Here is a 12,276-nt window from a genome sequence, read left to right as displayed (position 1 = left end):
TTGTTTTGGTTCTTGCTGCTGAGGCCTCTTTGAAGCTCTGAAAGGTCCCTCATTGTTTATTATTCTTGAATTAGGTTTATAAAGCAGAATCTGGCCTTCAAAGAGAAAAGACTTGAAGTTGGACATCACACACACACACACACACACACACACACACACACACACACACACACACACACACACACACACACACACACACACACACACACACACACACACACGTGAACATGCATGCCCGTGCACACATATACACACATACACAATGATCCAACATCAGTAGTGACACACACTTATTATTTCGGGAGCAAGAAAACCTTGCAGAAAACAGTAAAAAGTGTGTAATTTTGATGCATGCATTGAATGGTAAAAAAGTAGCGCCACCTGGTGGACAAATATAAAAATCAAAAATTCAAATTCAGTAGTCCAAAATAAAATCTTAATGAAAAAGATTGCATTGGTTTATGTGAAGATAAACGTGTGATCAAAAATGCACTTTTCAATGGTTTTGAATGGGACATTTTGTGTCCCTAGGATAACGAGTGTGACTTTTTGAATTGCTAAGCTAATTTAGGCTATTTTTAAAAACTGATTTGACAGTTCTAAAATTTGTTGAAAATGATTAACCTTTGGCAAATTTGAGTTATGTTCAATCAGCACAGACAAAATGGCAGGCAAATTAAAAAAAAAAAAAAAAATGCAAAATGTCCCTAAGATCTCCTAAGGGTTAAATCAAATGAATAGTTGCACACCATTCTCGGAAAAGGAGAGCCTTTAATGAGCAGTCACAGAGGGCAGTGGGTGTTATGGTTTTGAGGTTGTTACTGTTTTGGTCTATAAATTTTGATTTTGTGTTTATTTTTTGCACTTTTTGTATTTCCTTGTTTCTTAGTTTTTGCACTTTCCCAGGCTCTCTGGTGGCTCCATGTCTGTGACTCTTTGTGTCCACGTGCTGCTCATATCTCTCATTAATCACTTCCTATTTTAGTTTCTTATCCAGTTTCTTTATTTTTTGATTAAACTTCCCGTCTTTGTCTGTTTTGCTCCATCGCAGATGTCTGCTTCATTCTCCTTCAGTTTTTGAATTAAAGCTTATTTCTTGTTCATCTTGCCTCCCTCCTCAGTCCTATTATTTGGTCCTTAATCTGACATAACAGCTGGGTTATAACACACCTAGTGTGGTCAAAATCTGGTCAGGCTGTAAATCAAAACTCTTCTGTTATATTTCTATTACAGAAATCATTATTTTAACCTCCCTCTTACACGAGACGAGGTTCAGTTCATTAAAACAGCCTTCAGTGGACTCGACTGACCTGACTGAGTATTTGATTGATTATCAGAAGCTTCTTCCCCTAAACTAAACTTAAAGCTTTTGTTTACCTGATAGAAATATGACCATTACTACATGTACCTGCACAACATAGGTTCAAAATAATAATGCACTTTTTATTTCACAGCATTTAACACATTTTGACAGAAAAAATGAACACAATATTTTGCAATGGAAGACAATCTGTTCTGATAACGAGGACAGTGAGAAAGAAAATAATCAGCGTGATAAGAGGTGGAATGCAGAAAAAGTTGTGAGCACAAGTGAAAGTCGGAGTCTGTAATACAATCAGATCACCACCATCCCCTCAGTGGCTGCTATCTTGAAGGTGATGGCCACATCTGCTTCACAAGCCCTAGCAACCATTATGACGTGGGGCCTTCTTCAGGTCATCGGGTGGGTACCCTCCTCCATCAGTGTTTTGTTAATTAACCCACAATACTTCCAGAGGGCATGACTGCCAATCCCAGCTTTCAGGGCAGCCCCCTCAGCCCCTCAGCCTCCACTGCCACCGCTCTAAGATATTGTCTCTCTGACAGGTGAGTTGTTCCAGTGCTCACAGTGCTTCGGCCATAGCCACCTTGATGCTGTTTCAGCTCGTTTTATAATGTTAGTTACAAGATGTCTTCTGCTGTGACCTTTGATGCCAAGCCTGGACAGGGCACTCCAAAGAGACTGCCCTGGAGATCCCCGGCAGCCTACCTCCACTGGGAAGTCCCATGCTCACCATCCCGCCATTGATATTCATAGATAAGGGATTGGTACTTCCCCAGCTTCCTCTCATGCGCCTCCTCCATCCTCTACTCCCAGCTCAAGTAGCACCGCTTGCTTAGATGTTCTGGACCACAGGACTATGTCGGGTCTGAGAGTCGAGATGTAATCTCCTCTGGAAACTTAAGATGTTAAAAATATAGTATTAAATACTGCTCATTTATATGCAACTACAGTAAATCAAACGTGTTGATAAAGTTTCTGTAACAGCTGTTCTGACAGTAGATCTGGAAGTCATTCAAATGATGGGATTACAGAACAGACAGCACACAAAATATGGGTCAGATATCAAACCTTAGTCATTCTTGCTGTGTTTAACCTGTTATTGAAAACGTTTAATGTTTTTGTAGACACTCAAGATACCAGTCAGAGTCACTCGTGATAAATGTGTGACAAGAGGGGAAGATGCAGGGTTCCTGGGTGACAGGAAGTCATGTGCAGAAAGTGTAATGTACACATTTCCAAAGCTCAGACTAACTGATCTGAAGTTTCACACAGAATGAAATCTCATCACACAACAAGCTACACGACACAAACGTGCATCTGAATCAAATCCAGTATGCAAATATGTTGTACTGTTTTTTCCCCTCTTTACTTAACCTGTGTCCTCATATGAGGACATTACATGATTTTAGCTTTTCTGCACCTTATACTTCATTCTGTATTTTATACTTGTTAAACAACGTTGACTTTATTATTATGCTGTAAAATAAATGCCTTGTCGCCATTTGAGAACATACTTTTAAAAAGTTTGTAAAAAGTTTGAAAAAGTATGTAAGAAATACCCAACAAAGTAAAACGTCCTGTTCCAAAAATGAAGTTTAGTTTATATACTTTTCAGGGCCAACTAATTATAAATAGCTAAGAGACAGGAGCTTGGGTCTCAGAAGGTCATTGATTTATTGGAATTTTAAAACATTTTTGCAATTTTCTATTTTCTAGTTGATCTTTCAATTAATAATACATTTTTCATTTAATATCAATATGAGTTGGCAGGAGACACGATCCTGTACTGCCTCTACATCCATGACTGCAGTCCGGCCCACAATAACAACCTCATCGTCAAATTTGCTGACGACACCACAGCTCATGGGCTCATCTCAAGGGGAGATGAGACATCCTACAGAGAGGAGGTCCTGAAGTTGACAGCCTGGTGTTCAGAGAACAACCTGACACTGAACACCATGAAAACCAAAGAGATCATCATCGATTTCAGGAAACACAGAACTGACCCAGCCCCCCTCTACATCAACGGCGAGTGTGTGGAGAGGGTCCACACCTTCAGGTTTCTTGGTGTCCTCATCTCTGCTGATCTCTCTTGGTCAGATAACATCACAGCTGTTATCAAGAAGGCTCAGCAGCTACCTGAGGGTCTTCAGGAAGAACAACTTGGACTCAAACCTGCTGCTGACCTTCTACCGCTCATCCATTGAGAGCCTGCTGACGTACTGTATCACAGTATGGTACGGCAGCTGCACTGAGGCAGACAGGGGGAGGCTTCAGAGGGTAGTCAAGACAGCACAAAGAATCGTTGGCTGCCCTCTCCCCTCCCTGATGGACATCTACACCTCCTGCTGCATCAGCAGAGCCAGGAACATCATCAAGGACAGCTCACACCCTGGCTTTGACCTGTTTGACCTGCTGCCCTCTGGCAGGCGCTACAGGTGCATCAAAGCCAGAACAAACAGACTTAAGAACAGTTTCTGCACTAGGGTTTAATCCCGGGATCCGGGATTCCCGGGAAATGCGATCAGAACCATTTCCCGTATCCCGGGAAACGCTAAGACGGAAAAAAAAAAAAAGTCGCATTATACAGCCTATAAAATATGCCTGCCCTGAACAATAAAGAAATATCTGTTTAACTTCGAGTGTTTTTTTTCCTCGTTTGCAGCCGCTTACTAACAATCATGAATTAGGATATGGGCCTAATGTGTGAAGAAAGTATCATGAAATAGATTGCTTTAACATATTTCGCTTTTAAAATGGAGTTGAGTAAAATGTATATTTTTTAGGCTATAAGGATTGGCCAGTTTTTCAAAAGAGGATTCACAACGAACCTACTTTAACGCTTAGACACGGCGTTATAAATTTGCTGTTGCCAGAATGGCAATGACCAAGTCGTAGTGCATTACTCAAGGCCCTGTGTTATGACATATTATAGTGTAGTACAGTAGTTAACTTTTCAATGACTATTACAGTGTTCCACTGGTGGAACGGTGTGCACGACAGCGCAAGTGGCTGAGCCTTTATCAATGCTGTGTGGAGATGAACCGTATTGTTTTGCACCAGCAGTTGTAAAATAGCTTGGTATAATTCCATGTACAATGCAGGAATATTCGAATTATATTTGTTAAGGGAGTGTTGAGGAACGATACAACACCGCATAGCTCGAGCACTCCAATGCCGAGATGTAGGTTTTATTGCATTAATCAAGCCAACGTTGCCCCCTACTGGGCATAACAGGACATAGCTGGAAAGCTACCTCTACAATATCAAAATAGGTTAAGCCCGACACAGGCTACAGAAGGCCTAATTAAAATTAAATTAAATTAAAAAACAAAACTTTTTCCCGGGAAATGGCTCGTCTTTTCCCGGGATTTGATTCATGTCATTTTCGGGAAAAATATTAAACCCTATTCTGCACCAGAGCAATCACCACCCTGAACTCACACACTCACCCACTGTAACTGTGCAACACCCACATCTCTGTGCAATATTATTCAACTGAACAAGAGTTATCACTCCTATATTGTGTAATATCATATAGTCATCCACTAGTGCGATATTCATTCACCAAGTGCAATACTCACCATCTTCATTATTATATGTTTACACTTATTTTAATTTTTACAATGTATATATTTTTATACATTCTATTTTCTGCATATTTTATACAAACTGTTTATTTTCTGCATATTTTTAGATTATATTAAGATTATTATATTTTTATTTTAGAAAGGTTGACTTTTTTAATTATTTGACTTTCTTTCTATCTATGGCAGTGAACAATGAACAGGAGTGGCCCTCCAATCTCATTGTACATCCTGTATAATGACAATAAAGGCATTCTATTCTATTATTAAAAAAAAAAAAAAGTTTCAATAAAATGACCCACAATGAACCAATAAATGATGGGGAGCCGTTTTAATCTTGAAAATGTGTACAACATGGGACAGTCACAATTCAGTCACCTTCTGATTTCACCATTGTGTTCCTCTTGCTTTATTTAACGTCAAATATGTCGGCTATACATAGGACATGTGTAAATAATTACGTTATATTCTGCTATATGATATAATTATTATTCTACTAATGATTTAAGTTATGTCGAAAACTTCAAGCCCGGAACTAAAGACGTGTATTTGTTTCCGACCGGACGGTTTAAAACAGGAACCAAACACTGATACAGTGAGCACACTTTAACTTTTTGGGGACTTATATTTGAGTCTGTGACGTATTTCGCGCCACTCACTTGTGGTTACTCAAATGTGCGTTACTCACTAAAAGCCGAAACAGGTGAGAATCAGCGGAAAGACCGAGTCCAGCTAACCAGGTGAGGGAGCTGCATACCCTGTTGAGGGTGTGGGTTAGAGTGGGTGTTCTGCTCGTGTGACAGTTCAGTTTTACCTTGTGCTGAGTCAGAGACATTACAAGGAGACGTGGTGCTGAATGGAAATCAGCTGATGAAAAACAGCAACGATGGTGGCACAGGTGTAGCTTCCAAGACGGAAAGCTTTTAAAAGCTTATTTTGGGGCAAAGACAGCAAACTGTTTGATTTTAAAGTTGCATATTTGTTACTAAGATACAAAAAAATTATGTATGTTTCATCAATGAACATTTCAAATGCAGGAAAGCATCAGTCCTGTATTTTCAGCACAGGTAGAGGTGCTGCTGGCTGAATACTAACAGCATTGATTTGGCTATCAGGAGGTTGAACTCTGCTAAGATGAACTCTGACCCCATTCCAACCCGTGAATGTTGTCAAAAAAAATTTCCTAAAATATTTTTATTTTAATATGTATAGTGATTTTTTTTTTAATGTACACATTTTAATCTCCTAATTTTCTAAAAAAAAAAAATCTAACAAATGAAATGTCAAAATCATCCAAGGAAACAAGAAAATAGAAAGGTATAATTTAATATATCAAAATACTTAAGGGTAGCTCATGTGTTAAATACATTAATTTTGAAGTTTAATTTAAACACATGTATAAAAATAAAATTGGGCTGTGATCAGCCAGCTGTGGTTTCAGACACAGCCTTTCACTCTGCTCTAGTTTGTGTTGTTGGTGCTTGGAAGAATCATACTCGACTTCTTAATGTTACTCCTGGCCCTGTTTTCTGCACAGACATTAGTGGCAGTCTGTCTCTGCGGTCATGATCCTGGTGGACCCCGGGCTGTACATCGGCACTGCGGCCGACCTCAATGACAGCCAGGCACTGGCCGACGTGAACATCGCTGCCGTCCTGTCTGTGGACTCTGTAGACCCCAGCCCGCTGCTTCCTGATGATGGAGGCTTTGTTAGGAAGTGGATTGATGTTTCAGATGAAGCGACTTCTGACCTCCTCAGTCACATGGACTCCAGCTTCCTGTTCATTAAAGAGGCCGTGGATGGTGGCCGGGCTGCACTGGTTCACTGGTAAGGGTCAGACATCAGTGTTGTTTTTTTGGTGCTCACTTGTGTGCATATATTAAATATATATTTTGAATAGCTGGTTGGTAGTTTGACAGTTGAAATTTCTGCATTTATTGTACTTCAGGTTGTGTAACAAGCTGTTTGCATAATGTGATGAAATGTGAAACAATCCTGTTACATGGCAAACAGAAAACATGGTTTTCTGTGTTGTAGCCAGGCTGGGAGGAGTCGCAGTGCCGCCATCGTGACTGCTTATCTAATGAAGAGATACAAGCTGGGATTCACTGATGCCTATCACAGACTGAAGAGCATCAAACCAGATGTACAGTAAGTGTGCGTTTCAGCGCCACAAGCTAAAGTTTGTTTAGGTAACACAGATTACAAAGTAATGCAAAAACTATTTTGTGGTAATGCAGGACATGTTCCAGGGTAACACCAACGTGCTTCCAGAACACAGAATATATTGCAAAGGGAATGCAACAATCAGTGTGGGATAGTGAACAATATTATTTTAAGAGATCACAAAACTTCTATTTCTATATTTTGTGTTAGTATTTGTATAAACTCTCATTTAATGTTTGTCTTCAGCAGAATTTGGATTTATTTCTTCCCCCCTTAAAATTAATTAAAAAAAAAAAAAAAGAATTTCCCCCAAGAATGCCGAACGTGATGGTAGCAGACGTGCTCATATGCAGGTTACGTGTTTTAGGGTCAACGGTGGCTTTGAGGAGCAGTTGTGTCTGTATGAGGCCATGCAGTGTGAGGTGGATACCTCCGATCCTCTGTACAAACAATACAGACTGACCAAGATCACTGAAAAATACCCTGGTAACCACACACACACACACACACACACACATTCAGAGATTATAGTTCAACACTTCAGCGCTGTGCACTTCTCATTGTTTTCTCTTATGGTTGTCTGTGTGTCTGAGCAGAGCTGCAGAAGGTACCCAGGGAGCTGTTTGCTGTTGACCCTGCCCACTCCAGCACCTCGGAAGCATCCTATCGATGCAGGAAGTGCAGGTGAGAGATGGAGGCCCAATGCTTCAAATTGCATGTGTCTTTAATATGAAGAAGCTGGTGACACACAGATGAAAAAGAAAAAAAAAAAAAAAAAAGTTTGATTAAGTTGATAATTTTATTTCTTAACCCAACAGTCCACAGTTTAATAGTATGACTCATAGCAGCTGATCATGGGAAACATGTCTATGGAATGTTTGCTTTTTGTGGGTGCTCCAAATTGAGTGCCTCTGCTTCTGGAAAGAGAGGGGCGTATCAGCCTGGTGTGTGCCAGTTTGAGCTGCAGCTCTGCAGGCAGTAACCTCCACCGTCTCCTCTGCAGACGCACTCTGTTCCGTGGCTCCAGTATTCTCAGTCATCTGGCAGGAGAAGGAGCTTCAGCCTTCAGTCACAAGAAGGCCAGTAACCTTACAGGTAAGAATATTCACTCAACAAATTACTGTAAATGTCAGTTTTCAGTTTTGAGTCAGGAAGTTTAAAAAAATTTTTTTTTATTAACATTTCAGTGACCTTTTTCCACCTGTGTTCATTTTTCTGTGGCAGAGTTACAGTAACAAACCTATTAGACCCCCCCCCCCCCCCATCTGAGGTTTATACCGCAGCTGCCCTAAATTAATTTTGGTACTCACCAAATTCATTTTCTGTGTTTCTGTAATAGTTAAAGCACCAGTATGCACAAGCTCTTTGAAATGGTAACATTTGTTTTCTTACTTTTATGGCAGGTGGTCTGATAAATTTGTTAAACACTGCACCCTTCCATACTTGCTGTAATACTTGAGCAGAACACTTTAAATGTTGCCTCTGTTGATGTTACCAGTGATACCTGAGGGGTACGCTACTCAGAGAATCAGAGGTTTGGGAGGCGAGCTGAGGCAAAGCCAGAGTTTTAAATGTTTAATTTGAAATTGGCTGCAGTGCCATATTTTCGCTGTTTTTTTTTTTTTATGACAATATGCTCTAATAGAAATATAGATTTACAGGAGAGAAAATGTTATATATGCAGACCTGCTGTACACTAATCTTGCAACAGCCAGATGAAGCGCAGTAGTTTCAGTGGCACAAACTGTACAGGTCATGTTACCACAGGAACTGACACATATTCAGTTAGTGATGCAGAAAATGTAAAAATATCATTTCATGGCTGGTCCTGATTTGCTATCAAGTCCATTTCACACTGCTTAAACTTCATTTAATTTAACTGAGTTTAGAAAATTAATTAGTGTTATTGGTGTTCATCACAGATAATATACAAATATATAAATTTGCCAAAAAGTAAAGTTATCTCCATATGTCAGTAATTATGTGAGAGTGTGTCAGACCTACATGCACTTCTTGAGCATCATGTTTGTGGATCCAGTTTTCGGTTGATGAGCTGTAATGCACAGCTATAATCAAATCTCTGATTTGATATATATAATCAAATATGTATAATATATATAATCAATATATATAATCAAAAACCTATAATCAAATCTCTGATTTGATTATAGGTTTTTTTGAGCCAGCTAAAGAAAGCCTGACTATTTCAAACTGGCTTCTCAGCACACTCATACATACTAATGAGGTTTCTTATCCTCTGTGATAAAAAGACCTGCTGGAGTAATCACACCTTTCATGTGTTGTTATGCAGGAGAGGTCCAGTGTACATCATACTTCATTGAGCCAGTGCAGTGGATGGAACAAGCCTTACTAGGAGTGATGGATGGGCAGGTAATACAAACTTACCCCCGTATACACACACACACACACACACACACACACAAATGAATTTTCAATTTCAATATTTTTCTATTACCAAAGCTAAAATCAGACAATAATTCAAAAGGGGTTTCTTTGTAACAAACTTTTCTCTTGCTTTTTTGTTCATGACAGCCTGCTAATAAGTATTAGTTTAAGTCAGACTTTTGAGCAAATATGAATGTTTGAGATGATCACCTTTTTCTATTCTTGCTCATTCTTTCTCCCTCTGTCTGCTCTGCGTGCGTGCGTGCGTGTAGCTGCTGTGTCCGAAGTGTAACTGTAAGCTGGGTTCATTCAGCTGGTGTGGGGATCAGTGTTCATGTGGCCGCTGGGTCACTCCCGCCTTCCAGCTGCACCACAACAGAGTGGACGAGATCCGGCAGCTGAACATGAAGAAATGACACAGCTGGGAAAAAATCAAGAAACACACGCAGTCTGACATACTTCAGTTTGTAGCATCAAACAAATGTCCAGTTTTGTTAGAATGATTGATCTGGATGATTACCCATGTTTGGTTAGTAATGAATGATCTCTGTGTGTGTGTGTGTGTGTGTGTGTGTGTGTGTGTGTGTGTGTGTGTGTGTGTATGAATGACATATCTTAGAATTGTTGCAGTTTTCTGTTGCACTGATTAGTGTACAACAGTATTGCGTATGTATCTGGACTCGAAATCAAAAACATTTTTTAAATTGCGTGCTGTTTTCTAAAATTCTGTTTTTTGTTAGATTAATTGAATATTGAGTTTTCTGGTTCAGCTTTTCTATCATAAATTAGAAAACTGAAAACTGACCAATTTCTTCGTCTTTTTTCTTGATAGTTATGGGGCAGAAGCATAAATTTTTAAGCATGAGCACAAATGATCAACTAGTGGCCCGTGTAACTCCGTTTGAGCACTTTCTGCTACGTCTCATTCATCCAATCACACGTACACACACACACAAACATTCAGACAGTGCTTTTTATCTTTACCTGAGCACTTTCATGAAACATTCATATTTTGACACACGGAGGGGATCGATCCATCGACCATCCGATTGGTAGATGACCCGCTCAGCTCCTGAGCCATAGCCACCCCCGACATTGAAACTTCAAATGGTAGAATTCTGTTATCTGCCCACTAGATGGCGCTAACTGACCATATAAGCGCCAGTACACTGAGCCAAAGTAAAGCAACACATCTTATTGTCCACTTTCTGTTTTCCACTTACCTGCAATAGGAGAGGAATTACAGTGATACATGTGAGAATGAACAACAAAGATGGTGATAGAAGTGACAAAAATAATGGGATTTTGAGTTTGTTTTATTTAGATTTGAGCTGGTTTCGACCCATTGACCATTAAAATCTAAATCACACTTCAAAGCAACAGCCCCAGTAAGTCCTCTGAGGCATTTCCAGATGGCTGCTGAGCAGTGAGACTTGCTTCAGGTAGTGTGTGGCTTCCTTTTTGCTGAAAATGTGACATTTTCCAGCTGTTCTGCTGATGCTTTACTGCAATATCATAGTGAAAAATGAAAGGAGGGAAGAAATAGACACTAGAACCTTATTCTTTGTGAACCTTGCTGTTTGTGTGGGAACACCGAGTCTCATTTTGGAACTTTTATTTTGCCATATAAGTTTAGAAACTAGTCTGAATATATTTTCACTCTGATAGTTTCCACCCTACCTCCATACTGAGGAAAAAACAAACATGTCCCAGCTTTCCAATTCATTTTCATTCAAAGAAATTAGTGTGTCACAACTGGCCGTGTAGGCTACATTTCTGAAGAGTTATCCATCTAATACAGAGTCTAAACCAAGCAGTCTGATCCACAGGTTCTAGCAGTTCCTTACCTTCTTTATAAATAACTATTCTTAGCTTGAGCAGTGGCAACGGCTGTGAGCTGGGATGGAAGGGTAGGAGAAGGTTCTGCTGGAAAGGAAAGACCAGAGCAGCTCACTTCAAAAAGGGGGAAAAGCAGGAATGAAGTGTGAACTTGCACAACACTGCCTGCAGTACTGACTGCCACATAAAGGTTGTAATGTAAATGTGATAATGCCACTGAGACCAGATGTCAAACTGCAGCGTGTACACTGTCACAGTAAGTGGTATTAAGTAGTGGACTGTAACTCAGCTGTCCTGTCCAACAGATGCCTGGAAAACTGGAACACATTCTCTGGAAATTTGGTGCCGAGACAAAGAGGCAGGGGGAGCAATAATAATGACCACCAAAAAAAAATAGAAGGTTATATAAAAGAGGTGGAAAAGGGGTTTAAAGTTGAGGTGAAAATGTGTGAAAATGAAAAGAGTTGCAAGGAAAGAGAGGGGGATTTTCCATGCTCTCATAAGCACTGCATTTGGGAATCCCTTCCAGCTTCATATGCAGTATTTCTGTGTGTGTGAGAGTTTTTTTTGTACTACCACTGGGGTCAGAAAAGTAAGAATTTATGAGGCTTCAGATCAGTCCAGCTGAATACAGCTGTGTCGCTCAGCTCTATCTGCTCCCTGCTCCCTGAACCTCTGCCCCGAATCTCCTCCCACAGCCAATCTAAAGCCTACACCTCTATTGGGGGTAATATGGTACTATAAGGTTTTTAAAATATGATTGGTCCTGATCATTAGAGACTATATGAAGAAGGATTTAAAGCCACATTGATCCACATAGGGAGGATGTTGGGGTGGACAAACGGTGGGTCTGCTATCTCACACTTAATCATGCATGCTCTCTGCTATCTCTACCAAGAAGGGAGCTTAGAGGCAAGATCTGCAGGCCTGAGATGTGCAAGTGTCATAGGTCC

General features: G+C 40.0%; 1 protein-coding gene across 1 annotated transcript; it reads left to right on the top strand.

Annotated features, from left to right (window-relative positions):
• The first annotated feature begins 5,482 nt into the window (after positions 1–5,482).
• Positions 5,483–10,209, top strand: dusp12 (dual specificity phosphatase 12). The gene is made up of 8 exons (XM_030752393.1): positions 5,483–5,651; positions 6,449–6,739; positions 6,950–7,063; positions 7,446–7,564; positions 7,675–7,762; positions 8,082–8,173; positions 9,390–9,469; positions 9,757–10,209. The coding sequence occupies exons 2-8, from the start codon at positions 6,477–6,479 to the stop codon at positions 9,898–9,900; spliced, it is 900 nt and encodes a 299-aa protein (XP_030608253.1). The 5' UTR covers positions 5,483–5,651; positions 6,449–6,476; the 3' UTR covers positions 9,901–10,209.
• The last annotated feature ends 2,067 nt before the right edge of the window (positions 10,210–12,276 follow it).

This window comes from Archocentrus centrarchus, chromosome 17 (genome assembly GCF_007364275.1).
Source record: "Archocentrus centrarchus isolate MPI-CPG fArcCen1 chromosome 17, fArcCen1, whole genome shotgun sequence".
Lineage (NCBI taxonomy): Eukaryota > Metazoa > Chordata > Actinopteri > Cichliformes > Cichlidae > Archocentrus > Archocentrus centrarchus.
Note: the sequence above shows the minus strand (reverse complement) of the source record. Positions and strands in the feature narration are given on the sequence as shown.

What these genes read in the sequence shown, in the direction of transcription:
- dusp12 (XM_030752393.1), top strand. Translation starts at nt 6,477, where the DNA reads ATGATCCTGGTGGACCCCGGGCTGTACATCGGCACTGCGGCCGACCTC. An exon ending in TATCGATGCAGGAAGTGCAG is followed by an intron (nt 7,763 to 8,081) that starts GTGAGAGATGGA and finishes TCTCCTCTGCAG; the next exon opens with ACGCACTCTGTTCCGTGGCT. An exon ending in TAGGAGTGATGGATGGGCAG is followed by an intron (nt 9,470 to 9,756) that starts GTAATACAAACT and finishes GCGTGCGTGTAG; the next exon opens with CTGCTGTGTCCGAAGTGTAA.